Below are 27,342 nucleotides of genomic sequence, written 5' to 3' on the forward strand. Positions count from 1 at the left end.
TGCTAAAATAAGAATGCTGTGATGCGTCATTTCTAATGTGCTGGTCTGAATCACGCTTGTATGCAATCATCGTATCAGCTCACTGCAAGGCTGCCAAGCTGCCCACACGTTCCCATGATGAATTTGCCAAGAGAAGTCTGCTCTCTTTCTGGCCATCTGCATTTGTTTTGAGTCATAAGTCCCTGGGTGTGTTTATTAGCTACTGTATTTATTTGTGCTTTTTTTTTTTTGTTGGAAGCTGTTTTTGACTTTTGTTTCAGTTTCCCCTGTTAACTTTTTAAGTTTGCTTCTGAAAATTCTATGGACTTAGAACTGGCCTGTGAATACACTTCAGGTCTCTCAGCTTTCCTGAAAAATATAAAAAAATTGTGTGTTTAACATGCTGCAGCAGATCTATCATGACTCTAGAAAAACAACTTTGAAATTACAAATGTCAAATATCGGGATATAGTTCTTCAATTTAAATACTCGTTAAAAAGCTGTGTTGAAAAAATGTACATAAAACCAAACCTGTGCCTTTTGGCATTTCATAGCTGAATCTAGGACAGTTCCTTCTTTTCTTGTATGGTCAGTGCTGTCTCCATCATTTTTTCGTTTACCTTCAGCATGCCTTGCAGTTTCACAAGTCCTGATGCATGCCTGTGCACAAGGGCTTATTAAAAGGAACAGAAATGCTTTATCTAAACTGGGTTCTGCTGTTTACACTTCACCAGTCCTCCTTTTCTGGCATTCTCCTTCATTGTCCCAGCCCATGCAGGTGCTTAGTAGCAGGATTCACAGCTATTTCAGGGATCTCGGCTGTAGGCCAAGGTACCTGTGTGCTAGGTACTGTATAAAGACAACAGAACCACAGTTCCTCTGCCACAGAAGCTAATAGATTCTTAATCACTGGTTTGAATACTGATTTTTAGATCTTAGATCCAAAATGCATAATCCAGATGTGCCTCACTAAATGCCCAAATGGGGATCTGAGCATAGTTTTGGGGGAAAATAACTGTACTTTTTTGAAAGATGGCAGTTCTGTTTCACCAGTGACTTTTCTATTTGAAGTCTAATAATACCTCAGATAATGTCTGCCTTACAAATGGTTACCAATCTTCTTTGCTTCTGAAAATTCATTGAGCTTTTTTCTGTGTGAGTTGCCAGAGGGTTGCAACAGGAAGTTTGTACTTTCATGTTCAGTTTTCATTTCTTAACTCCATGCTACACATCTTCAAACTGTGGTAACTTTCTGCTGGTTATCGTATCCTTTCCTCATACCAACTTGTATTTGTCATCTTTCTCCCTTGTCTTCATCAGTACCATTTAAAAGCATTATTTTTTTTCTCTAAAATTTTTTAAAATCAAAATTGGATTCTGCTATTCAAGCCCTTCTTTTGCATATAGTTTTTACAATAAATTATTCCTAAGAGAAATGTGGCCCTCTAAGTTAATGTAAATTGATGGTTTGTGGGGCTATTTTTTTCCTCAGGTCCAAAAGAAGACCCCTGATGACAGAAAGCTGTGTGTGATTTCGCACCATTAAAAAAATGACTCCCTCTCCTTACCTACAGGGGTACTTTGTGTGACCAGCCTGGCCTAAAGCACTGCTTGCAGAAGAGATGTTCATCCAGATAGCTGCATTAGTTCCTTGTGCTTGTAACATTTTTTGGCAGTCATGACAAGAACGGGTAGAGAAATTAGCAAGCACTAACATCTTTAGCCATATGTAGCGCTCCAACCCCAATGCCTTGCCGTGAACCACATTTGTTTTCAGCAGAATGAGTTTATTATGCAGCATGTGCTCAGATTAGTTATTCTAACTATTTCCTGGGATATTGTGCCTTGAAATGAGTGTTGGACATGGAGTATTTAAAGTATTTATCTGGTTTCTCTGAAGTCATACTCAGATAATAAAAATGCAAAATGGAGGGGAAATGCTTGTAAAACTTTATTTTTGCCTGTTTGTAAGGTGATTTTTAAAAAATACAAATTATATAAAATATCTCAAAGGGATTTGCAGATCATTAAACTCTTAAATGCAGCTCAAAACACTTGAAAATTCATGTGTGCCATATTTTTATAGAGATTTTATAAAAATTTTTTTGAACATGTAAAATTTTGCAGGGTTGTGTTTTGGGTTTTGGTTGAGTTTTTTTGTTTGTTTTTTGTTTGAAACAATATTCTGATCTTAAAGGGGCTTATGATATTTTAGGTGCCTGAAACTGTTTCTTCAAAGAATTTATTCAGATATTGAGCAGACTTGTAGCTCAGGCAGCTGTGGGATTTTCTCAGAGCTCTGTCTGGCGGAGTACTCCCTGTTCTCTTTTACTGTGCTCAGGGTTACCAACTGCTGCGGCGGGAGGCTGCAAGAGGTGGTGTAGAGCCATCTATCCTCCTTGCAGCCACAGCAGCAGATATTGTGCTTATCTGAGTCCCTCAGATTTGGGTGGTTCTTTCACAATATTGCTGAAATTAGTTCACTGCACTTTTGTGATTTAGATATGCAGAATGAGTTTTAAATGGAGAATATTTTTACTTTTTGATGGACTCTGAAACAATGATGAACCTACTTGTCTGTTGTCCCCAAAGACTGTAATTTTTCTCTAGTAGCATCTTAGACGGTACTTCTAGATATACTTCCTTGCTACACCTTTTTACCTTCATCTTCATTTCTTCCTTCTCCCCTCCACAGATCCAGTCAGCTCAAATAGACATGCAGGTACTTGAGTTTGGATGTTGGTGTTGATGGTTGTCTCCTGAGTCCCAGGGATGACCTGAAATCTTACAGGCCTTGATCTTCTCCTACCAGAGGCTGAGGAAAGAGCCACTGAGTCAGAGATGTGGACTTGGTTTCCTCTTCTAAGCCAGCCTCCTTCTGCATGCTGTCATGCTAATAGCTTTGCAGCATACCTGCAGTGAGGCAACATAAGGAAATGAGCTTTTTACTTGAAAGAAGTTGGAGGAGGATCTCTGCAATGAATACTGTTTGGAGATGGTTCTGGCTACCCTTTAGTGAAGCTGAATCTCATTAGTGCATAGACAAGATGCATACATTACTTTAGTGCACTCTCTTTTTCTTGAGAAGTTTATATAAACTTAGCAATTAGCTGAGCTTCCGATACGATATCTGAACAAAAACTATGTCAATGCAATCTAATTTATATTAAGACAGAAGCCTTGTCTCTGTTGACTGTGAACAGAGGCTGTGACAGCTCCTGAAATATTTTGAATATGCTCTCTGTCTTCTCAAGCACTGCTTGAGAATTCAGTTGAAAGCCAATGCAAAAGGTTATCAGATACAAGATGATGTTGTGCTGTTTATCCTGTTTTATAGCTTTTCAGTATGCAACTGAGCAAGAGAATTGATGTATATGTAACTGCACTAAACCTTGTAGTTGAGGGCTGTTGCGGGAAAAGAGAGAGGCTGGGCAGAGGACATATAGTTAAGAGCTGAGTTGATAAACCGATAGAGATTAAATAATGAAAGAATATTAAGCAATATGTAGTAATAGAAATCACCACTACAATTACAGAACTTCACAACATTACAAATGGAGAGATGAATTCAGAATTAGATGTATTTGCAATGAGTTGACCTTCTTGAAAACAAAAAAAAACCAGACTCAGAGAGCTTCCTGTACAGTTGAGAATATGAGAGGGCATTTGTGTCAAAGGAGCAATAAAAAACCCAACCCAACAGTTCCACCAAAAGGTTTTTGAGAAAGGAAGGTAATGAGGTGGCTGAAGAACAACGTAGTTTTACCAAAACCAGAGCTTGTAAAGAAGCATATGAAACAAAATCCTTGAAGAACTGCAAACTCTTACCTGGGAGGCTTAATAATAACTATACGTTTCATTTCTGTGGTGCATATGTTATCTTTTGAAGGCATAAAGCAGTGAATAAATCAAAACAATTTAGGCAAAGGTTAATACGGTTGTGGGTCACTTGCCCTTGTGCTGCTTTTAGATTGGCACACACTGTTGTTCTTTTGGACATTTTATTTGTAATAATAAAAATGTCCACATCTTTTACTGTAGTTGGGGTGCACTTTAGATGATAGAAGTCTGTCCCATCCGGGTGTGAACAAAATGCCTCTCTCAGGAAAAGAAAGGAGTGTGTAAACCAAGCTGGACCTAGAGCCCTCTCTGCTGGATGGCTGGGAAACAACACTTCAATCAGGAAAAAAGAAGAATTCTGACGTAGAGAAGAAAATCTGAGAAACTAGTGCAAGAAATCTAGACATAAGCCACAAAATTTATGTAGTTGAGCTCTTCCTGTTATAAACGGATGAAATAGCATAAAATGGCCTTCTCTTATTAAATCATCAGGCTATATGTTTTAATGATAATTCTTTTCTTTTGAGCATATATGGTATCTCAAGGGAAAAAAGGAACTAACATTCCAAAAATTAATAATATCTGTGCCAAAGAAGACTATGCAAGTAAAGAATTGTAAAACCATGTATAGCATAGGAGGTGTAGATGGGTGCTGTATTTTTGTAGTAATGTCCAAAAGAAATTAACACTTACTGTAGGAACTCTAAGCGATATGTGGAAAATATACTCCTCCAAGACAAAGTACTTTCTTTAAAAGGCACTTGACAAGATGTATCAACTTTTCATGTGTCTGTTTTAAAATAAAATATATGTTCCAGTAAAAGGGGAAACCCTATCATAGTAATTAAAGTCCATATCTTATTCCTAAAGTGAAGGCAAACAGATTTTTTGAATTTTTTTCTTTCAGAAAATTTGACTAATAGAAACATGAGAAGGGAGGGATGCAGAGAATAATTTGATTATGACTTTATTGCCAGCACTCAGAGATCCACTAAAACTGTGCAACTCCCTAAAGTCCGTTTGGAAGTGATTCTGAAGTGTAAGTCCATGTGAGCACACGTGCGCAGCTTTTATGTGGTTTTTTTAAGCTAAAAAAAGTCTACTGGAGGTAAGAGGGATCAACTTTGAATAAACTCATGAGGAGCGTTGTCTCTCCCTTCTTCCATGGTCTTTCAAAATGTGATAGTACCTGAAGACACTCATGTCAAATCTGGCCAGAGAAAATTCATGTAGGAACAAGAAAAAACAGTGTTTGTGTATGCTTTTAGAAACCTTTGAAATCTTGCGTGCATGGAAAACTACAGCAGAACAGTTACTGACCTTTATTAAACTTGGTTTCCCTGCATTTCTGTGTGTGAGAGAAGCATGTTCTGGAAATGTTTGATGTTCTGTAAAGTGTTCATTATGAAATATTTCTTTTCCTTTTTTTTTGGGATCATCATTTCATTTAAGGGTAACAACTTGATTAATAGCATTTTAGTGCAGATAGCACGGTGGTGTTGCCTTAAGGTTTTTTTTTTTGACTTTTTCAAGCAACAATGACAAAACCACTTGAAAATTATTTAGATTAAAAATGATGTAAGAAGTATAGAGTCGTAAAAGACAGGAAGATTTTATAGTATATTTTTGTCCTTTAAGAGTAAGTCCTGTGAGGTGAGTGTTTCTGAAAAAAAAAGAAGCCTGTCAAGGTAATCAAACTAACTGGTATGAATTGATCACTAGGGGTTGTGTGAAGGGCAGTGATGGCATCGTGTAAAGAACTGTGAATTTGTTCTGTGAAAAGGTAGTAGTGCAAATGTACACTGAAGGATGCCTTTTGTATTTGTGCTCTTGCTTTACCTGTTTTTTCCTGTCATTTGTTGACCCAGCTAATTCTAATGGTATCAAAGTATATTTTTAGAGGTAGTTGTGCAAGTAAGCATCTTAGTAGTATTTATTTTCCACAGGAGAGTAAATGCAGAAAGATTACATTGCCATGTTTTCCTCTTTCATATCTCTCAAGGTGTTTTCTCAATTTTTTTTTTCATAAGAAACAAAGTATTTTGTATATAGTTATACAGTAGGTGTAGAATATTAGGCAACTGTCTAATGGTTTGTTTATATATGTGTATATACACACACACACATATAGCTTCTTGGTAGAGTAATAAATGCTTCTAACTTCTTTAACTTTTGAGTATGTTTAAGCTACATGATGCGCATATTGCAGAGATTGTAGACATTTTTGGTGTTAACCTAAGAGAGACCTCAAAGACAGTTGCAGATCTGCCAATACTGATTCTGGAGGGGAAGCAGTGCAGGCGTGATGCTAGAGGGGAGTTGTAACATGTCTGTGGAGCCACCAGCCAGTGGCTATAGAGTGAAACAAATGCACAGACTTCATAGGTCATATATGGAAGAAACTCCTCCGACATTCCTTTTTATCCCCTAAAACTATCAAAGGTCTGATCCTGTCCGTCAGTAATTACCACAGCAAAATAAAACTTCAACGGTCAGAGTACTTGATACTAGTGTGCTAAACCCATGGTCGTGTTTTTGTTGTAAAGGCATCTTCTTTCTTAAAACAGCTTGGCTAATTTCTGTAGATGTTTTAGACATACAGACCTCATTTAGTAGCTATTTGGCAGTCTCTGCCAGTTCACAAGCTGGATTTAAGTGTTAAACATTCTGTGACTAAATACTTCTAAATGTCTTTTCTGGATGCAATAAGGAAATCCAGTAAGTCTGTACAGTTTTTTCTTACTGTAACTAAATGTGACTTTGAAAAACAAAGTAAGTTTGCATTGAACGCGCTATGGCCATGTTTCTATTGACTGACTTCACTAGGTGCTGGACCAGGCTCTTTGACTGTAAAATGATAGCGATGACTTTATTGTACCACAGAGTTCTGTTAAAAATTCGGATCTGAGATAACCAAGATCTTGAAAAATTTCCAGATATTAAAAGCATAATGTTTACACTGAAAATGAACATTATCCATGCTTTGTGTTTAGAAGATAGCCAAACAAATGAGTGAGTGAGAATATACTGCTGCTCTCTTCTTCAGCTGTAACTTAATAATTTTGCAGGTAATAGTCTTGCAGTGTCAGAAGACCTTAACTCATTTTGTGCTGTGATGGAGTTACTGTACTGTACAGGCCTGTTCTCTTACGACTTTTTCCAAAATCATTGCATATTTGTTAATTCTATTTAATATTAAATAGTTTTTCTGTTGCTGAATTTACCTGTGCAATATTTTGCTGCAGAATTTTCTTAAAAGAAATATTTCTCATACATACATATGTATGTTTTTTAATTTTCTTTTTTCAGGGCATGGCTTTTACTTTGGAGGAGAGGCAACAGTTGAATATTCATGGATTACTGCCACCTTGCTTTCTTGGTCAAGATGCCCAGGTTTACAGTATTCTTAAGAATTTTGAAAGGCTGACATCTGACCTAGACAGGTAAAGTATGTCTATGAAACTTTATGTAGTTATCAAACCATGAGTCCCCCCCTTTTTTTTTTTTTTATGGTAGTACAGATGAAATTTTGTGGTTTTTTTCAAGCTGTGGTGGTTGATGATTGGGAATCGTTAAGCTAAATACATGTACTTTTGCTAGAATGCTTTCTTCAAAAAATCAACTCTTAATTTTAAATTGTAATATTCCAGTGCTGTTTGATAACCAAATGATACAAAGGTCATCAGAAGCAAATGAACTCATGTGAAACTAAAAGTCAGTAATGTCTTTACATGCATATAGATATATATGCATTAAAACAAATACATAACATTTATAAAATATTATAAAATTAATATGTAATATAGTGTTGTTTGGGTTTTTTTTAAGGAAGAAGCTGGGGAGGGCTTTAAACTTTTAGGAGTACTCAAATGGTTTGTTTTTTCTAAGTGTTTTGTAGGCCCTAGAACAAAACACCATTCCTTTATTTTTTCCGCTGTGCCTTGCTTTTCTCTGTTGTGGGTTGTCTTGTCATCTGTATGTAATACACAGCTTTTAGATACCTGTCTGTTGGTAGCAAGGCTTTTTTATAATTTAAAGTTGCCACAACCTTTGTTTTTTATGGAGGCAGAATAGGATGAGCGTAGCCTTCCTTGTAAGTGAAGAGCTCATGATTGTGGTGTCTTTTCTAGGTTAACTATCCTCCAGTGCTCTCAGGGAAGGCATTACCAGTTATCACAGAATAGTAGCTTCCCAGGCTAGAACGTTTTAGTCTGAGTCCCTGCGCGTACCCAAGCATAAAATTTCATGGAGACCCCTGCTTCAGCTGCTGACATTACCATAGGAGAAAACATTCTTTGTCCTTCTGTCCCTATCTCCTCCTTAACTCTGCTTTGAAGTAGTCCCTCTGTGATACAGCTTGCCCTTTCATATGTTTCAGGACACTTAAGACTTTAAGTCTGTTTCAGTTTATTTCTACTTGAATTACAGGAATTTCTATTCACCTGTAACTTAAAAGCAGGATGAAAAAAGGCCTTTTGCCCCATTGTTGTATGTGTTTCTTAACCAGCAAAATAATTTTGCTCCTACCTCGGGTCATGGGAGAAAAGGACTTGTGTTTCTCGAAACATCACAGATTGAAAGTTACAGGTCTAGCTATCTGAAATTCAAGAGGACAGTAGCAGTATTTCCAAATCTTAATTATTTTTTTAGAAAAAAATTATGGATATTTAAGTGGCTCTTAGCCAAAATGAAAAATTTCTGCAGGAAAGGGAAAAGGAAATAATCTATAAGTTTTAAATGACAGAGTATTAAAAGTTTGACTGCTGTGCCATTTGAACCACAATAAAACACCATATATTGATGTTTTGATCACAATGGGAATCATCAACTAAAAGTAACTGTCTCCAAGTATTGTGGGAATACTTTGCAGAAAACTTGCTTTACCATGTTAAAAGAAAGAAAAATCTGTCTTGGGGGTAGGGGAGGAAAGGATTTTTTTTTTTTTTAAGTACACTTAATCCACATATGATAAACAAATAATACACAAGCATAAATAAATATAAATGTGTTTATGAAGAAATGTAAATAAACGGTTTTTCAGAAGCCTTTTGCTTCAGATAATTGTTATCCAAATCTGTCCTTGTTAAGCTTGATGTCTATATATAATTAAACAAAAACTCAATATAATTATTTCCCACCTGTAAGTCTTCTTTTGCATTTTCTCTTTTCCAAATAAATAGTTGGATAAGGAAGAAATTTGTTTCCTGCTCCTGTGACCAGACATTCTTTAAACAGAAGCGCAAACATTACAATATTACATCCATGTGTCTTGAGCATTAGACTGTAGCTTGCCATTTTATACCATAAAGCCAGTTTTTAGTATAATGCCTTTTTAGCATAAACATTATATTGTACTGTGCAGCTTTGCAGAACAAATTTGCTGATGTTAATAGGGTTTTAGTGATGTACTTCAGCTGAGAAAACTAGTAAGTCTTTGGTTCACTTGAAACTATTAAATATTGGGCTTTTTTCTCACTAACATGATCACTAGTCAAAATACTTCAATTAAGAACTTAGTAATTAACATAAGAAAAAAATTTAAAAGCTGTATTTATTACCCAGTCATATTCTATGGCGTGTGGCAGTGGTATTTTCTTAACCATAATTTTTGATCCAGGTAGTTGTATCTTCTCCTTCCCCTTATAGTCTGAATAAACAGTTTGGCTCCATTTATAATGCTGGATGAGCTGGGCTGGAGTCTCCATCCTTGGATATATTAAAAACCTGACTGAAGATGGTCCTGGGCAACCTGCTGTAGCTGACTCTGCTTTGAGCAGGGGATTGGATGAGACGATTTCCAGAGGTCCCTTCCCACCTTGGCTACTCTGTGATTTCGTAATGCATGTCCACAGCAGTTAAGAAATAAGCTTTCAGGGGTAATCTTGGATCAATGCAAATTTGTGTAAATTAAATCAGGCTGGCCCTTAAGCATTTAAAATTATATATCCATGAGTCCCACCCAAATGAAATTGTTTCTTTAAGGAATCATATTTGTATTCTGTGTGAACACCCAGCAGTCTTAAATTGGCTATTTGTGTAATGCTATGCTTTGATAAAAACATATTTTCCTCTTATATTAGTGGGGAATTATATTGCTGTGGTGTTTTCTCCAGTTTTTAGCCAAATAAAATGTGCAGGTTTACATTTAAGACCACCGATTGAAAGACTTGGTAACATTTGCATGCAGAAGATACTTCCTTTGACTGTCAACGATGACATCTTGATCTTCTTTGCACAGATAAAATGCCTGTGTAAATTGAGTGTGCAGAAACTTGCACATGCAAAATGTGATTTGCAGCTATGTTTATAAGTCAAGTGTTTGACAATTTTAATGGAGTATGTCAATAGAGATCCTGCTCTGAGAACATGTGCATTACATATGTGTGAGCTCAGTCCTTCAAGGCAAACTGCGAACTCTGGTCTCCTGTACTTATACTCCTGTTGAAGCATTTTAAAGGGAAAAGTGACGGTGATCCTGCCGCAGTTACTCCTTGAATACCTTCACTGATGGAGAATGCCAGAAGATGTTAACTGTTTTAACTGGAACTTGAAAGAAAATCTCAAGTGCTCCCTATACAGGCAGGTGCACAAGGACAACCTGGTGTGAGAGCATGCAGCTGTTGCCTTCCATTGAATGTAAATGTACTAATTCTAGAAAAAAAACATTTCTTCCAGTATGCATCTGACATAGTCTCTGCTCCCATAGGAGCAGTGATTGAAAAGAGGTAAACGGAAGCTGTTGTTTTCCTCCTAGAGCTTGGATTTGATAGTGAGTGTATACCTGTGCATTTTATATCCAAACACAAAAGATTAAGTACAAGCATTTGAATATTGCAGAGGTGGAAGCTGTTAAGTACTTTAGACAGAGGGTATTTTCTGATGAAACATTAATGCTGTATATGACAGCATCTTACACTGGCAGGATTGTAGCTTGGTTTTGATTGAAAAGAGAGTGTATGTAAATTCATAAAGCGAAGTTGATAGTATCATGGCATGACATGTTTTGGCATGGCTGAAACTCCTTTGCTGTCTTGCAGCATGGAATTGCTGTGCTCTGAAATACCAAGAGTTCATACAAAAAATGAATGTGAAACAGCAGCAAATGTATTGCTGGTATGCTTGGCAAAAAGGAAGCCAGTAACAGGAAATAATTCTATTCCTCTGACTTAATTTGGAAAAGCTGCTATGGATTCTGCAAGTAATTTATTTTTTTTTTTCTCTCCTGTATGTTCTGCATCGTCTTTCTTCTTGCTCTCTGTTGATGCTGAAATTGTTGCCCCGACATATCTTCTGTCTAGGCTTTTCTTTCTTCTAAGAGTCACACTGGTAAAATGTTATACTGGATGTGTGAACATTAGGAGAGGTGCCATCAAATCACTTTTCCTGAGAACACTGTGTTATTTTGTTTTTTCTTAAAGTTCTCTGTCTTTAATAGCATTTCTGTATAGATACTGATGATGCAAAGTAATGGAGCCAAGTATCTTAGCAGGTTAAAAATAATAGCATTTCCTTCCACTTTCCTTTATGTGCCCTCATGTTTGGCAAGATAAGAGCAAACATATTCCGGGTTTGTTTTTTTTTTTAACCACTCCATTTTGCCATGTAAAATGCATGCCAGTGATAGTAGGGCCAGTTATCCTAAGAAATCATCAACAATTTTCTGGTAGTTACATCAGTTTTCTTTTGGGTTTTGGATGATATTTGGTTTATATCCTTTTGTTGCTACTGCATTTCATTCCCTTCGTAATAGCAGATTAGCATGGAAAGTTCTTAGGTAAAGTAAAGGCAAGAGGGTAGAGTGGCATACTAAAAGTTGAATGCTTAGCAATCCCCTGTCTTACTTGCCAAATCTTGGTTTTCATCCTCTGAAACTCTTATCTGAAATTTTCATTCAAGACTCCTTGTCTGAGGACAGATAATATTTTTATCCCTTTTAATAGCACAAATGGTTGTTCTCAGTGTTTTATTGCTTGTTTTCACTATGTTTTCAATTAAATGTGGCCTTCAGTAAAAGATTCCATTAAATACTGAATTTTAATTATATCTTTTTTTACAACACAATGCTGAAAAAACCACTTCATGCTTTTAGTTGTGTAGATTAGTTGGATGTTACTAAAAGATGCATACTTGTTGTCTAATGCATTATAACCAATGCCACATTGAGGATGAAGCATGTTTGGTTTTCCCCTTAAGAAAGAATTTTTGAGAAAGTTGATATCCCTAAGCAAGTTACTATGCTGAGAAAGAAGAGATATTTTATACCTGCCACTGAAAAGTAGTTTTCTGATCAAAACTGCACTTCTCTAGAAATATTTTTCACTTTATAGTAATATTTCTTATGCTGATTCAAATATGGCCAAGTATATAATATTTGAAGATATGATTAAGTAGTATGCAGTTATTATCTTCACAAATTCTTTAGCATATCCTGAATATAACAGTGGAATGATAAATGCAAATAAGAAAATAAAACCCAAACTTAATGCTATAGGAGAGTAAAAGCAAAGTTGAGAGTTTTAGCAAATAGTTTTTTGATTTGAAGCCCTTGAGGAAGCCTTTTGCTAAACTTTTATTTTCTTTTGTAAAAGATTTCTTCACCCCATTTAAAATCCAGGCTTGACCTGAGTAATTACGAAGGAATGATGAAAAGGTATTTTAAAGTCTTAAGTAGCCACATCTCATTTTAAATGAAAGTGATAAAAAGAAAAAAAATACACTGGCAACTGCTTTGAAGCAGTGATGCGGCTTGCATGGATGCTTGCAGTCTCTGGTACAGAGCAGGCCAGAGTACTCATAATATTATCTAACATCACTTTCAAGATCCTCTGGAAACAAAAGGAATGTCTTCAAATGTATTCACAACTATATGTGAATGAGCTTCTATTTCAAGGTAAATGTTGGGATAATCATCCCCAGGAGAAAGGTTTTCATAAAGAAAATGCTCCAAAAATTCAAGGACATTGAAAGATATGCTGTATCATAATGAAATACTGGGAAAATGAAAGGTTAGTAGGGAAATGTAATGATATGAATGAAAATTAGTATGTATGAACATTTGTAGCTGAGAACTACAAGTGCAGGATCTAATTTAACCTTGGAGAACATTCAAAACTCATGTATATGATGGAAGGTGGTTCAGGGTGCCACATGGTGATGGTATTTAGAGTACATCTTCAAGTCTTTGGTTTCTAGATCTTTATTTGTGTAGGGTTTAAAGTACCCTTAGTGACAAAAGGGGAGGAACACTGTTTTGCCTCACTTCTGTCACCTCGTTGCAGTCATTGGCTACCAAACTGCCTGCACTACCCTTGCCTACAGTGCTTTTTAAAGGTTTATATAGCAGATCGTGAAAGAATTGATTCCCTGATATAAAGGAATATACAAGCTAAGGCTGAATGAAACAAATGCAGCTTTACTAAACTGTTCTTAGTTAGATAGTTAACTGACAATATTTGTGTCTTCCTAAAGTATGAATTAGATTTTATTGGTGCATGCGATGCATAAGTATGCTGAAGGAAAGTTCATGTGAATCATATTCAAGCACACAAGCCTCCAGGCTTTTGGAATGAATGTGTTGTATACATTTCCTCAACACTTGTCTAGTAAAATGATGGGCATATTAAACTTTTTGAGTATAAGTAATTAGTAATCCACTGTAAATTAAAAAACCCCCGACCTACATAAATTGTATACATGTTAAAGTGGTGAGGTTAAATTAAGCTAAAGAGGTGAGGTTTAGGATCATCAGATTCCTAAATATTAAGTGTTCACAAAGTGACCAGTCATACCTGTGTGAACTAGTATAATTTGAAGTCACTCATAGACTCATATCATCTTTCATACTAAGGACTGAAATTTAGACTCTTAGGATCTTGGAGCAGTAGTGTTTTTATTCAGTATCAGAGTGATGGTAGTCAAAGTAGATCAAGCTAAGCATGAACTTTTTTTCACTCTCACTTCTCTGATATTTTTTTTCTCATTGGTTTTCTTTTTTAAAAAATATAAAACTTATTCATATGCAATCAAAAATTGCTTTCCATTAGGAGATAAAACACTGCAGATTTCATTACAGACATAGACTTCAGGGACAAAGGGCCATATGTGTATGCTTTGTTTTTGAAAGCTTTGTCCTACAGTATTCAGGTGAAGTATTTATTTGAAATATTATTCTGGATCTAAGAGCAATTTCTCTCAAGGCAAGAGCAGAGAAAACTAACATTTTTAGTTTAATTTTTTGGAGGCAAGAGTAAGCTTGTTTTAAGTTTTATTTAATGATGGTCTCATTTCAAGTGGAATGACTGATATGTACAGACTAGGTTCTGACAGACCAAATACTCAATTGCAGCATAGTGTTTTATATCTGAGAGGGATTAGCTTCCTGAGTATGTAGAGTTTGTCAACTTTATGATGGTTTCAGCTTCTCTCTGTCTCAAGCAGTTTGTTATCCTTTGTATCTGAATCAGTTGTGCTTTGAAGACAAGGAAGAATTTAAATACGCTCAACAAGAAAGAGGCTGTTATAGAGCAAACATAACTTTAATTACTTATCTAGACACCTTTGTATTTCTAAACTTACTTCATATGTTCACTTGATGTCTGTCTAATTATATGTAATTCTCCACAGATATATTCTACTTATGGGTCTTCAGGATCGAAATGAAAAGCTTTTCTATAAAGTGCTGACTTCTGACATTGAAAGGTTCATGCCTATTGTTTATACTCCCACTGTGGGACTGGCTTGCCAACAATATGGTTTAGCATTTCGGAGGCCAAGGTATGTAAGTTTGTACTTCAAATAAAAGTAATTCTATCTTATTTTCCTCTTGGCAGATTTCTGCAGGGGTTTTCTAACATAGCTGAATGTAAGCCAAAACTGCAATAATTGAGATAATTCAAACTACACTTTTGGCCTGCATTAAAACAATAATTTGTATTGCATTAAGAGGGCAAATGGTTGTTTTAATTATATTAAAACATGGGTACATTTTAAATCTCATTAACTGACTTTTTTGGAATCCTAGCTGAATGTTACAAGACCAGAGAAGAATGGATCCTTAGTCTTAGATTTGTCTTAGCAACCTGAAGACCATAGACTTTTACCTATATAAATATTTGTATTACAGGTATTTTATACATACATATAGAAAAATAATATGTATACAAGCTAAGGATGCATTATATGTGTACCTACAGACGTCTTAAAAATAATCAATAATCATCAAAGTGCCTGTCTCACTGCTTAATACTTTGTTGTTTCACAGCTTGGTTACTGGAGTGCTTTTATTCTGTATACAGTATCTGTATTTACAGAGTGATGAGGAAGTCATATGAAAGAAGGATAGATGCTTCTGTTTCACTCTGCCCCTTGAACATCAGCTCACAGAGTTGAGATTTATGGTGGTTGCTGTTTGAGAACCCTGTGTATACCAGTGCCTTCAAGTGCAAACTGGAACAACACTTTGGAGCCTTCTGTACAATTTTCTGGGAAATGAAGAGATAAATGAGCTGTATGTGCATAGCTCTGTTAACAGAAATAGGTTTTTTACAGTCAAGGCATTGATCAAAAATAAGAAGCTTGCAAGATTAAAGAGAACAGATGACTGCTCACAAATTCTTCAGCAGGAGGTATTTGAGGGAGACTTATGGCTTCAAGGTTTTGTTGTTAATGTAAAAATCATTTTGGCCCCGTGACTGACAGAATGAGTCAGGACCATCTGGCCAACTGCAGAAAACAAGAATTCCCACTTCTGTACACATTAAAAAGTTCAAAAAGACCTCAGGAATGCTTACTTAAACCTGTTTAATGATCTGTGGCTTTTAGGTGCCTCCCCTAGCAAGAGAAGTCATCTCCTTTTTTCCCCTCAGTATTTACCACTATGGTGATTTTATTGGCCTTCCAGGAAGTGCTAAATGTCTGGAAATTAAGTCTTTGCGTAAACTAGTCTCATTGCCCCTTTTTTGATATTTTATTAAGATATTTCACAAGGAGCACCTCTGCCCATGCATATACTTTTCATTTTCTTCCCAGACCTGTGGAGCATCTGTGGAGAAAAAAACCCTGTTAAATTAGACAACAGTTCAACTGAGTGTCAGTCTGCAACTGGTGAGACACAGCTTGCAACAGCAATTGAAACAACGCACCCCTTTAGAGATTTTCAGACTCCTGAACTCCATTCTTCAGGCTGATCCTAAGCACATTCAAGACATGGGAAAAAAAAATGATTGGGGAGATAGGGACAGGGAGAGGAAACATTTCAGCTTTTTGCCTTTTTTTTTTTTTTTTTTTATGAAGTGGAATTTTTATATGCAGAGGACTTAGAAAGATGCTCTAAATCTTTCTCCTCTAGATATTTTACAAGGGCGTGTAGTGATAGAACAAGGGATAACAGTTTTAAACTGAAAGATGGTAGATTCAGGTTAGATGTAAGGAAGAAATTCTTTGCTGTGAGGGTGGTGAGACACTGGAACAGGTTGCCCAGAGAAGCTGTAGATGCCCCCTCCCTGGAAGTGTTCAAGGCCAGGTTGGACGGGGCTTTGAGCAACCTGGTGTAGAGGAAGGTGTCCCTGCCCATGGCAGGGGGGTTGGTATTAGATGATCTTTAAGGTCCTTTCCAACCCAAACCATTCAATGATTAAGACTAAAATCCTAGTTCACTTATCTCTGTCACTAATAAATTTATGCATCTGTGTCGTTAACTTGAAGCAAATTACGCCATAGACATGCGCTTAGCACAGATACACTGGGAAACAAGGACTTCTAAGTTCTTCACTATGCAGCTAAGCCACTCTTCAGCCTCTACTGTAATGAGAATTGAGTAGACTATAAGACTTTATGGATTTGTTTGAATCATTAATGTATGTCACCACAATCTTGCATTTTATTTTCCTTTTAGTTTCAAATATGATTTTAAAAGCTTTCAAAAGCAAGGCATTATAGCAGTAATACATACATTGTGCAGGCTTTGGACTAGCAAGCTGAACTTTCTCAACTCAGCAAATGACTGCAGTATAAAACTACCAGTGCGTATAAATAACACTGTACTAACTTTCTATGTTCCCTGTGGATTTTCCTCTATTCTGCTTTAAAAACCTTGTTATTCTGGCACATGGATAGTGAAATTCTGTGCTGATGATATATTTAGGTATTCTGGACAGTGACAGTGGTGATCTAAGTGCTCATTGAGCATTCTGGTATTTGTATGTTCTTGTATGATTTTGTTTACCAATATTGGAATGAAGTCTGATTTTTTTCTTCCAAAAAAGAGTTAATTTCCTTATTGAAAATGAGCAAATGCAAGGCAGATTATACTACTTAGATAATTTCTGTCCTTTATAATATAACTTTAAAACATACATCTTTATAGGACATTCCATAATTTTGTATTTCGCACTGTGTTTTTCACTGCAGTTGAGCTGCTGATGAATGAGTGACGTTTTAAACAATATATTAAGTCATGTTTTAACTGGTGTGTCTTTTTGTATTCAGTTGTATTCTTGAGTTGCCGAAGTCAGCCTTGGCTCTAGTCAGCTGTCTGCTGCTTCCCCAACTATGTGTGTGCTTTATATATGTGACTGACTGGCTGGGGAGACGATAAGACATTTATAAAAGTCTTTTTTATTTCTAGTCCTGCTGAATTGCCTCACTACTTTCAAATAAGTGTTTTAATGACTGATTTAAATAAAGATGGCTGGAAAACATGTACAATCTGCTGCCTAATCAGGATCTCATAAATATTTTTTTTCTTAAGAACAAAATATCATCTGCCAAGTCAGATGTTTACTGTTCCCTGTAAAATTCCCAACTGTTATGTTCACGTTATCTCACTACCTGCTCTCATCTTCCCATACCACCCAGCTATGCCAGTGTTCATTAGAGGCTTCAGAGGAAAGTACTGTAAACAGTTTCCCCTTTAATAGGAGGGAGTTTCCTCTTTGCTGCTTAAGAAATACCTATACTTTGTGAGCTTCTGCTGCGCTCTGTTACAGAAAGCTGTTTTTCTGAAGAAAACCTTTTCTAAATTATTCCAAAACCAACTGTGCAAAGCAATCAACTTCATTTGGTTTGAAATTATATTGTAGAGTGCGACTTATTTAGTGTTAAGCATTATATACCAACATTCCCCATGAGCTGAACTCACAGGGAAGAAAAACTAAACATTTAATTTAACATACAGAAGGAGAAAAGGAGTAAAAGATATAAACTTTAGTCCAGTCTATACATTCTCATGGGGTTTTTTTGTTGATTTTTTTCAGTTGTTACAGTTCAGGAAAAAGGTATGATCTTATTATATCTCAAAAGAAAAGGTCTTACCTGTAAGAACTGTGTGTATCTATTTCATGCTGTCTCATATCTAAATGCTGTCTTTACTGATAAATGAACGTTTTTCTTTCAGAATGATTTTTATTTCACTATATTTTTATTACTGTCTCTTCCCACAGCTCAGAAAATGTTTCGTTTTTCACAGTTAAGCAAATATTCTATTAGACACAGATTTGTTTATTTAGGTAAATAAGTTAAAAATTACCCAATTACTGCAGATCATATTTATCACACTGGAAGTTGCAAGGCAATGTCTCATTATTCAGTTTAAATCTGTAAGGGTTTATTTATATTCAATTAGATTTCTTTATGTTGTGAAGTGAGTTGGAAGCCCCTGACTCATGAGTTATGTCTTCAGGCAAGGAATAATTGAAATTAATTTAGAGTTAAAAAAATAGGTGTCTGATGGGATCATTAAATGAGATCATCTTCTGTGACTCCTTTACAAGATTGTATGGGCTCACATGATGTGCTTACAGTTACAGAAGGACACTGTGGCTCAGGCGAGATGTTTTTCATCCTGAAGCAGTATTTTGCAATTGTAGAATAAACATTCATGGCTGACCAGCCGACTGTCTGATTAAGCAACATTTCTCAAGAGAACCAGCTGCAAAGTAACTTGACTCACTGGTTTGAAGCTCCTCTGGATAATTGATATTTGTTTGTAAAATTCAAACTCAACTCAAGATTGCATTACTAGCTCTGAATATTCAGCTTAAAATCCACCAGTTTTAAGAGCATTATTCTAGAAATAAACAGTACAGAGTTTATAGCAGATCTGTAACTTGCACCTATATACACCACATAGTTACAGAAATATAATTTAGAAGATCAGTGTCTCTGGTCTTCCTCACAACCTTTGCGGAGGATGAGGGAAGAAAGAGGCTCCTCCAGGAGAAGGGGGAAGGGAACAAAACTGGAACTCCCAGATATAAGTCCTAGGGAAGATTACCAGAGCTTGTGGGCTGTTGTGCTAGTGATGACCCTCACCCTGCCATCCCAGTGGAGTCAAGGAATGGAGACATGCACCACAACAAAGATGCAAGGGATATTGATGGATCAGTAACTGTGGTAACACCTGTGAAAGGTCAGGCTGGAATTAGGACCTCTAAATGCAAACAGGTGCTGGGGACATCAGCCCATGTGAAGTGCATCTATACCAATGCACACAGCATGGGTAACAAACAGGAGGAGTTTGAAGCCATGATGCAACAGGAAAATTATGATGTAGTGGCTATTACAGAAACATGGTGGGATGTCTCCCATGACTGGAGTGCACCAATTGATGGCTACAAGCTCTTTAGGAAGGATAGGCAAGGAAGGAGAGGCGGTGGGGTGGCGCTGTATGTTAGGGACTGTTATGATTGCTTTGAGTACAAGTGTAGTGAAGACAGGGTGGAGTGTCTTTGTGTTAGAATCAGGGGGAAGGCCAACAGGGCAGATGTCATAGTGGGAGTCTACTATAGGCCACCCACCCAGGACAGAGAGGTGGATGAAATATTCTGTAGGCACTTAGGAGAAATCTCACAATTGCTTGTCCTTGTTCTTGTGGGAGACTTTAACTTCCCAGACATCTGCTGGAAATACAACACAGCAGAGTGGGACCAGTCCTGGAGATTCCTGGAATGTGTGGCAGATAACTTCCTGACACAGCTGGTGAGTGAACTGACCAGAGAAGGTGCCCTGCTGGATCTCCTCTTTGTGAACAGAGAAGGACTGGTGGATGATGTGGCAGTTGGAGGTCGACTAGGGCACAGCAATCATGACATAATAGAGTTCTCTATTGTTAGGGAGACCAGGAGAGGGGGCAGCAGAACTGACATCCTGGACTTCCACAGAGCTGACTTTGACTTGTTTAGGCACCTGCTTGACAGAATCCCTTGGGAGATGGTCCGGAAGGGTATAGGGGTCCAGGAAGGCTGGACACTCTTTGAGAAGGAAGTCATGATGGCACAGGATCTGGCTGTCCCCAGGTGCTGTAAGAGAAGCCGGCGACAGAGAAAACCACCCTGGCTGAACAAGGACCTTTGGCTGCAACTCAGGGAGAAAAGGAGAGTTTATGACCTTTGGAAGAAGGGGCTAGCCACTCACAATGATTACAAAGATGCTGTGAAGCTATGCAGGGTGGAAATCAGGAGGTCTAAAGCCCAGCTAGAAGTTGTTCTGGCTTCAGCAATCAAGGATAAAAAGAAATGTTTCTGTAAGTATGTCAACAACAAAAGAAAGACCAGGGAGAGCCTCCATCCCCTGCTAGACGCAGGAGGAAACATGGCAACAACTGATGAGGAAAAGGCTGAGATGCTTAGTGCCTTCTTTGCCTCAGTCTTTAATAACAAGACCAGTTGTACTGAGGGAATCCAGCCTCCTCAGCCAGAAGACAGAGACTGGGAGAACGACCCCCCTGCAATCCAGGAGGAGATAGTCAGTGACCTACTGCATCACATAGACAGACACAAGTCTATGGGACCGGATGGGATACACCCGAGGGTGCTGAAGGAGCTGGCTGGGGTGCTCGCCAAGCTGTTTTCCATCATTTACCAGCAGTCCTGGCTCACTGGGGACGTCCCGACAGATTGGAAATTGACCAATGTGACGCCCATGTATAAGAAGGGTGGTAAGGATGATCCAGGAATTTACAGGCCTGTCAGCTTGACTTCAGTGCCTGGGAAGCTGATGGAGCAGCTCATCCTGAGTACCATCATACAACACATGCGGGACAACCAGATGATCAGGCCCAGTCAGCATGGGTTTATGAAAGGCAGGTCCTGCTTGACAAACCTGATCTCCTTCTAAGACAGGCGACTTGCTTATTGGATGAGGGAAAGGCTGTGGATGTTGTTTACCTTGACTTTAGTGAGACTTTTGACACAATTTCCCACAGCATTCTCCTGCCAAAACTGGCTGCTCGTGGCTTGGATGGGCACACGCTTTGCTGGGTAAAAAACTGGCTGGATGGCTGGGCCCAAAGAGTTGTGGTGAACGGAGTTAAATCCAGTTGGCGGCCAGTCACGAGTGGTGTCCCCCAGGGCTCGGTTTTGGGGCCACTCCTGTTTAACATCTTTATTGATGATCTAGACAAGGGGATTGAGTGCACCCTCAGTAAGTTTGCAGATGACACCAAGTTGGGTGGGAGTGTTGATCTGCTCGAGGGTAGGGAGGCTCTGCAGAGAGATCTGGACAGGCTGGAGCGATGGGCTAAGGCCAACTGTATGAGCTTCAATAAGGCCAAATGCCGGGTGCTGCACTTGGGCCACAACAACCCCCAGCAGTGCTACAGGCTTGGGGAGGAGTGGCTGGAGAGCTGCCAGTCAGAGAGGGACCTGGGGGTGTTGATTGACAGCCGGCCAAACATGAGCCAGCAGTGTGCCCAGGTGGCCAAGAAGGCCAATGGCATCCTGGCTTGGATCAGAAATAGCGTGGCCAGCAGGGACAGGGAAGTGATCTTACCCCTGCACTCGGCACTGGTGAGGCCGCACCTTGATTACTGTGTTCAGTTTTGGGCCCCTCACTACAAAAAGGACATTGAATTACTCGAGCGTGTCCAGAGAAGGGCAACGAAGCTGGTGAAGGGTCTGGAGCACATGTCGTACGAGGAGCGGCTGAGGGAACTGGGGTTGTTTAGTCTGGAGAAGAGGAGGCTGAGGGGAGACCTCATCGCCCTCTACAACTACCTGAAAAGAGGTTGCAGAGAGCTGGGGATGAGTCTCTTTAACCAAGTAACAAGTGATAGGACAAGAGGTAATGGCCTCAAGTTGCGCCAGGGAAGGTTTAGACTCGATATTAGGAAGCATTTCTTTACAGAACGGGTTGTTAGGTGTGTGAATGGGCTGCCCAGGGCAGTGGTGGAGTCCCCATCCCTGGAGGTGTTTAAGAGTCGAGCTGAGACAGCGTTGAGGGATATGGTGTAGTTGAGAATGCTCAGTGTTAGGTTAATGATTGGACTGGATGATCTTCAATATCTTTTCCAACCTAGATGATTCTGTGATTCCGTGACTTTGGACCTGTACAGATAAAAGTTATAAAGGCTTATGATGGGAGTGTAATGGAGTTGTGGTTTTATTGCAGTTATCATGCTATCATTAGGAGCATTATCTCAGAATCTCTACTAGGTCACTTTTTGATGCAGAGTTTCTATCCATCATTTAAAAATAAATTCTTAAAATAAAAAAGTATTCAGTTGCACAGAGCGTGTACATACATATGACAACTTTTGCTGACTTACCAAGAAACAATCTATTTCTGTAAATGTATTTCTGAAATATAACAGTTCTTTCAGTTGCTTTATTCACCCAAGAAGAAGAAATATGGGAAAGCTCAATGGAAATTTCCTATAAGAATCCAAAATCAACTTTTTACATCGTGTAGAGAACACCCAGGAGTTTAAGGTTCTTGTGTAAACTCAGCATTCAGAGAGGGTTGGAAAAATTGCCAAGTATTGCTATGGTGAAGACTTTGGATGTTGTTAAAATGTTAGGTGACTGTTTATGTATTTCCATTCCTAGAAGGAAAAGCCATTTGAAACAGAATATGAACAGAGAAAGCCCTGGTAACTACTGCAGCCACGCAGGCATGGCAAAGTTCCTCTGAAATAACTTCCCAATGCAGTCACACGCTGTCAAGCTGACTAGCAGTCATTTTTAAAGCAGCTACATTGAATCTGATGCTGCAGATTGAACATACAGATGCAATCTCTTAAAAAGGCAAAGTATGTCAGCCTTAGCTTTGAAGCTATTTTTTCTTTTTTTTTTTAAAAACACATAGAAGCAGATCTTGTTCAGCAAACTGTTCTCACAAAAGTTTTCTTCTGCAATAACTCTTTCAACTCTTTTTTTTCTTGTTTTCCTTCCTCACAAATGACTAGACATAGCATGTCTAGAGGTCTCTTATTCACCCCAAGTCTAAGAAGATTACATTTTGAATTTACTTTTAATACTTATTTTAAAAATGTGTTTGGTTTAGCTCTTTTAGTATTTTTAGAGAGCACTTGGAATGTTACTAACAGTCTTTAGTACCAGCTTTTCAGAAGGCAATTTATCATGGTAAATATTCAGTTTGCAAGTTCTGATATTATACCAGATTGCATCCTCATTGAAGTGTGACTGACTCAGCATATACAAATTTGAGATCAGTTCCTTTCCTCATATTTTGCAAAGGGAATGGATTTATTTACATTTATTGTATGCATCTACTTTACAGTGGTTCAGATGCACCGTGGTGAATGCAAGTACTGCAAGTGTAAGTTCTTTTTTTGTTGACATAGTAATGTTTACATATTGAGATTGTCAGCTGCAAAACAGCATCACTTTTTTATAAAGAAAATGAATTAGAGAATAGGGAAATATTTATTTCCTGTGACAGAACTTACATAATATTAGACCCTGACGGCAGAAGTTGCTGTCTGTTGCCAGCACTGTGGTTCATTTCATAACTTTTTTGGTGGTTTTTAATGAGACTTTCATTGGATTCTGGGTTTAGCTTTTTCTTAATTCCATTGGATGTCTTTGACATCCATGTCTCTTGAGAAACCAGATCTGACTTAGAGGAGGCCAAAAACTTGTCAAGTACTCCTGGATCACATGAGCCAAGAAAGTTCAGTTCCTGGTGCTTCTTTGTGACTATCTGTCTCACCCTCAGATCACGTGTTATTTTCTTGGTTGAGACCAGAAGGTCTGTATTCATTTGACCTAACTTCTTCACCACTATAACTGCCCCCTTTGATTTTTTCAGTACATCTGCGTGTTTTTTCCCAGGCAAAACATATATATATATATTTAGAGAATTTATTAATCTGATTGTTGCGATGGGTAATTATCTTAGTATCTTCATTTAGTTAAAAATTATTATTGTGTAACAGAAAATTATATTAAAAGATAGAACAAAGCAATAGTTTCAGTTATTCTTCCTAGTATTTTTTCTCTGGAAACTATGCAGAATTTTCATCTGGAAGGGAAAAAAAGAAAGTGCAGGGGTTTCTCATGTGAGCTCTTGTAAGGGCTTGGTTGTTAGGGCAATGTCTGAAATCAAAATGTGTTGCAAAAAAGACATAAAATACAGCAAAGTGCTTCATTGAAAATACCCTGTTGGAGTTTCATTCTGAAGCAGGCACTAGTGTGGATTGTGTGTATTAACAACATGGCTCAGGTGGAAGTTATTCTGTAACATTACTACAGAGAATTAGCATAATCATTCTAATTGTAGAGAATCTTTCTCTTACTGACTTCAAAAGCCTGGTGATGAGGGCAGTTGCAGTCCCCACCAAGCACTTTTGAAATATATGTTGGTTTGTAATTTTCACTTTTGTCTTTTGTGAAGATGACAATGATTGACACTTTCCAGGCAGCTTTTTGTCTTTGTTTTTTGTATAGCCTTTCCACTGAATTCAAGCACCATGACATCTCATGACACCCAGTAATTCTGCTCTTTGGGATGATTCTGATCTGCTTCTGTTACCTTCATCAAGCTAAAACTTAGCGTAGCATGCTGTTGCTTCCTCGGCTAGAAAGTAAAGCTAATAGATTCTCATAACATAACATTTGCCCTGCTCTGAAAAGTTGGAAAAGGAGAATTGGCACAGTGTGAGAGTGTTGAATTCCTCTCTTCTCATAGACTGTCTTCTACAAATACACTATGCTGGATTGTGCTGAAGGTGTATTCAACTTTGTCTGTCAGCAGCTAGTAATGCTGCTGTAGGGGAAGGTGTGAGAATCTTGCACAGAAGATGGCAGTTGGCCTCAATTTGGTCTTAGAGTGCTCTATAAATGTTAAGCCAATTTCTCATTCTAGGAAATAGTTGAATTAAAAAAAAAGTTATGTCTTGATTTTTGAAAACATTAGGGTATTCTTTAGGTTATATGTGTGTAGTCATCTGGTCTCTCTTGTGAACTGTGTTAAATTCATGACTTCTGGCAATAGGCTTCACCATTTACTTATAGCATGAATTTTTCTCTTTTTATTATACTTGCACCCTAGAATAAAGTAATGAATGCTTAGCCCATGCTAAACTGAGAATGCGTAGGCCTGACCTAACATTATGAAATATAATGTCCTCCATGTGGTGTTATTTTTTGTATGTTCTTGGTGCTTGCATGTAGGTGTTACCTACAGCATTAGTGAAAGGGGATGGTATTTACAGAAGACCTGCTTTGAGCTATTCTTTCATTTAGTCTTGTCTGAGTTGGAGCTTTACCTATTATTAGCCTCTTCCTACTCTCATGAGCTGCATACATGATTTCTTATGCAGGTAACCTTCTAGGGGCTTTTCATCATGCTCATAAAAGCTTTGTCCTAACACACATCACAAGCATGGAATTTCTGGCTTTCAGACTCAAGTTCGTACCTCTTGGTGCATTGCTCTGTTTTTTCTGGAGGGAGTACATCTGGGCTGTGAGCAGGAGGAAATGAGGCCATCCCTACTCAAAACATGATTCTCAAAATGTTTGGCAGCAGTCAATGTTTGGTCATTTCTTTCCCCTCTTAGAACAGTCTTCTGAGGAAGACAGCTAGCAAGGCTCAGAGCTCTTCTACAGACATCTTTTGTGCAAGATTGCCAAAATTAAAGTACTGGCCATGCCTGTCTCTCTGTTTCCTTGTCCATTTCCTTCACACAGTTCTGGATATTTCCAGGGGATCCTTGTCCTCATTTGGTTTGTACTGTTATTTTTTACACATTTCTACTATCTCTTGTGAGGTTAGAATAGAAAGTTCTCCCTCCTCCATAAATTTGGAGGACTCAAATTTATCTTTTCAAGGGCTCACTGCACTCTGAGCCAATGAGAACTTACACTTCTATGTGTTTTGGCATATGATAATTATCTTCCTCACTGTGCATCCTACTGAGAAATTCCTCTGAAACAAAGACAGTTCTTACTGATGCTTTTCACCACAGTTTGTGTGACAGTTATTAATGCAGTGCTTATTAGACCCTCCTCGTTTGGTTTATTGAAACAGTCATCTTGTGGATCTACGTGCAAAAGACTGTACAGAAAGTACATGATCCCAAGTGAAATGTCTTTACTCTGACTCTCTAATGCCAACACCACGTAAAAGGTAGGCTATAGCCTTTTCAACAAATAAACTATATCATTGCATTTTTAAAATAGCGATATTCTTTTGGCAAGTTATAATTTCATATCAATAATTAGGACTTGTACCAATATACAGCCACGTTACTGTGGGAGAGAAGCAATGTCTTCCTTTTTTCCTGAATTTTTAGAGAGATTTTGACGCTACACCAGCCCATGATACTGCCTTCTGGTTACAGGCTTCCAGATTTCCTGAAGTACTACATTCTTTAATGAAATGGATTTTAAGGGCAGAGATTTTATTTAGTTTTCATACCTCAACTTGACCAAAGACTTGTGAGCTACACTAAAGTATCAGGTAGTACAGTACAGGAGAGGTCTACTCGCTGGCTCTGTCCTACTCTCTTCAAGCAATATTTATCTACCAAAATTTTCCCCTGATGAAACATCCTCCGTCAACCTGACAGATTTAAACAGCTCCCTGATTGTCAACATCATTTGGCTCCCAAAGCAAACCTTTGAACCTTGCAAATCTATTGAAGTAGTCACCTGCTTCAGTAAGAGAGCCATAACTTTCCTTAGTTCAATGCCTTTTCAAGGACAGACTATCAAATCCCACGCAATGTCTGCAAATGGATGTTACACTTCATCTTTACCTCTTGTGCAAAGTGATATAGTTGCCTCCCTTCTGGACTGGGGGTCTTTGGACAGCCCTGAAATTATGGCCTGCAGTTGTCAATAGTTTGCTTATTGTATCCATTCCTCTGGACTGAAATTCTGCACTACCCTAGCACTCATTTAGGACCATACAGACAAGTGACAGCTTGTGCCACATGAACAAACAGGATGGTCCAAGATTTTTTCAGGTGTCTGATCAACCTTTGGAACAGGAACTTGAATTTTCAGATTCTCTTACCCAGAGAGTGTGAATTCCTTTGGGGATGATCCTAGTAATGTCAGATCCTCTAAGACAGTGCTCAAAGTAAAGCGAGACACAGCACTGATGCTGGTGGCTCCAGCATAAAACAGGTGATAATTTTGGTTTTAAGATCTGAATCCCTTGTCTCAGAGATTTGAACATGTTTGCATTTAGTGATCTTCAGTGTATTGATGTCAGCTTTGCACCAAAGTGTCTCAAACTTGCACATTTGGGGTGGCTTTCAGGGCAAGAACAGATTCATTT

The 27,342-nt window shown here is 38.0% G+C and overlaps 1 protein-coding gene across 1 annotated transcript in view; it reads left to right on the forward strand.

The window, feature by feature from the left end:
* Positions 1 to 27,342, forward strand: part of ME1 (malic enzyme 1) — a 185,590-nt gene that overhangs the window by 37,960 nt on the left and 120,288 nt on the right. The window contains exons 2-3 of the mRNA XM_074819678.1: positions 7,129 to 7,262; positions 14,443 to 14,592. Coding sequence (XP_074675779.1) covers positions 7,129 to 7,262; positions 14,443 to 14,592 — 284 coding nt within the window. The remainder of the gene's footprint in view (positions 1 to 7,128; positions 7,263 to 14,442; positions 14,593 to 27,342) is intronic.

The sequence above is a fragment of the Strix aluco genome, chromosome 3 (assembly GCF_031877795.1).
Source record: "Strix aluco isolate bStrAlu1 chromosome 3, bStrAlu1.hap1, whole genome shotgun sequence".
Classification (NCBI taxonomy): Eukaryota; Metazoa; Chordata; class Aves; order Strigiformes; family Strigidae; genus Strix; species Strix aluco.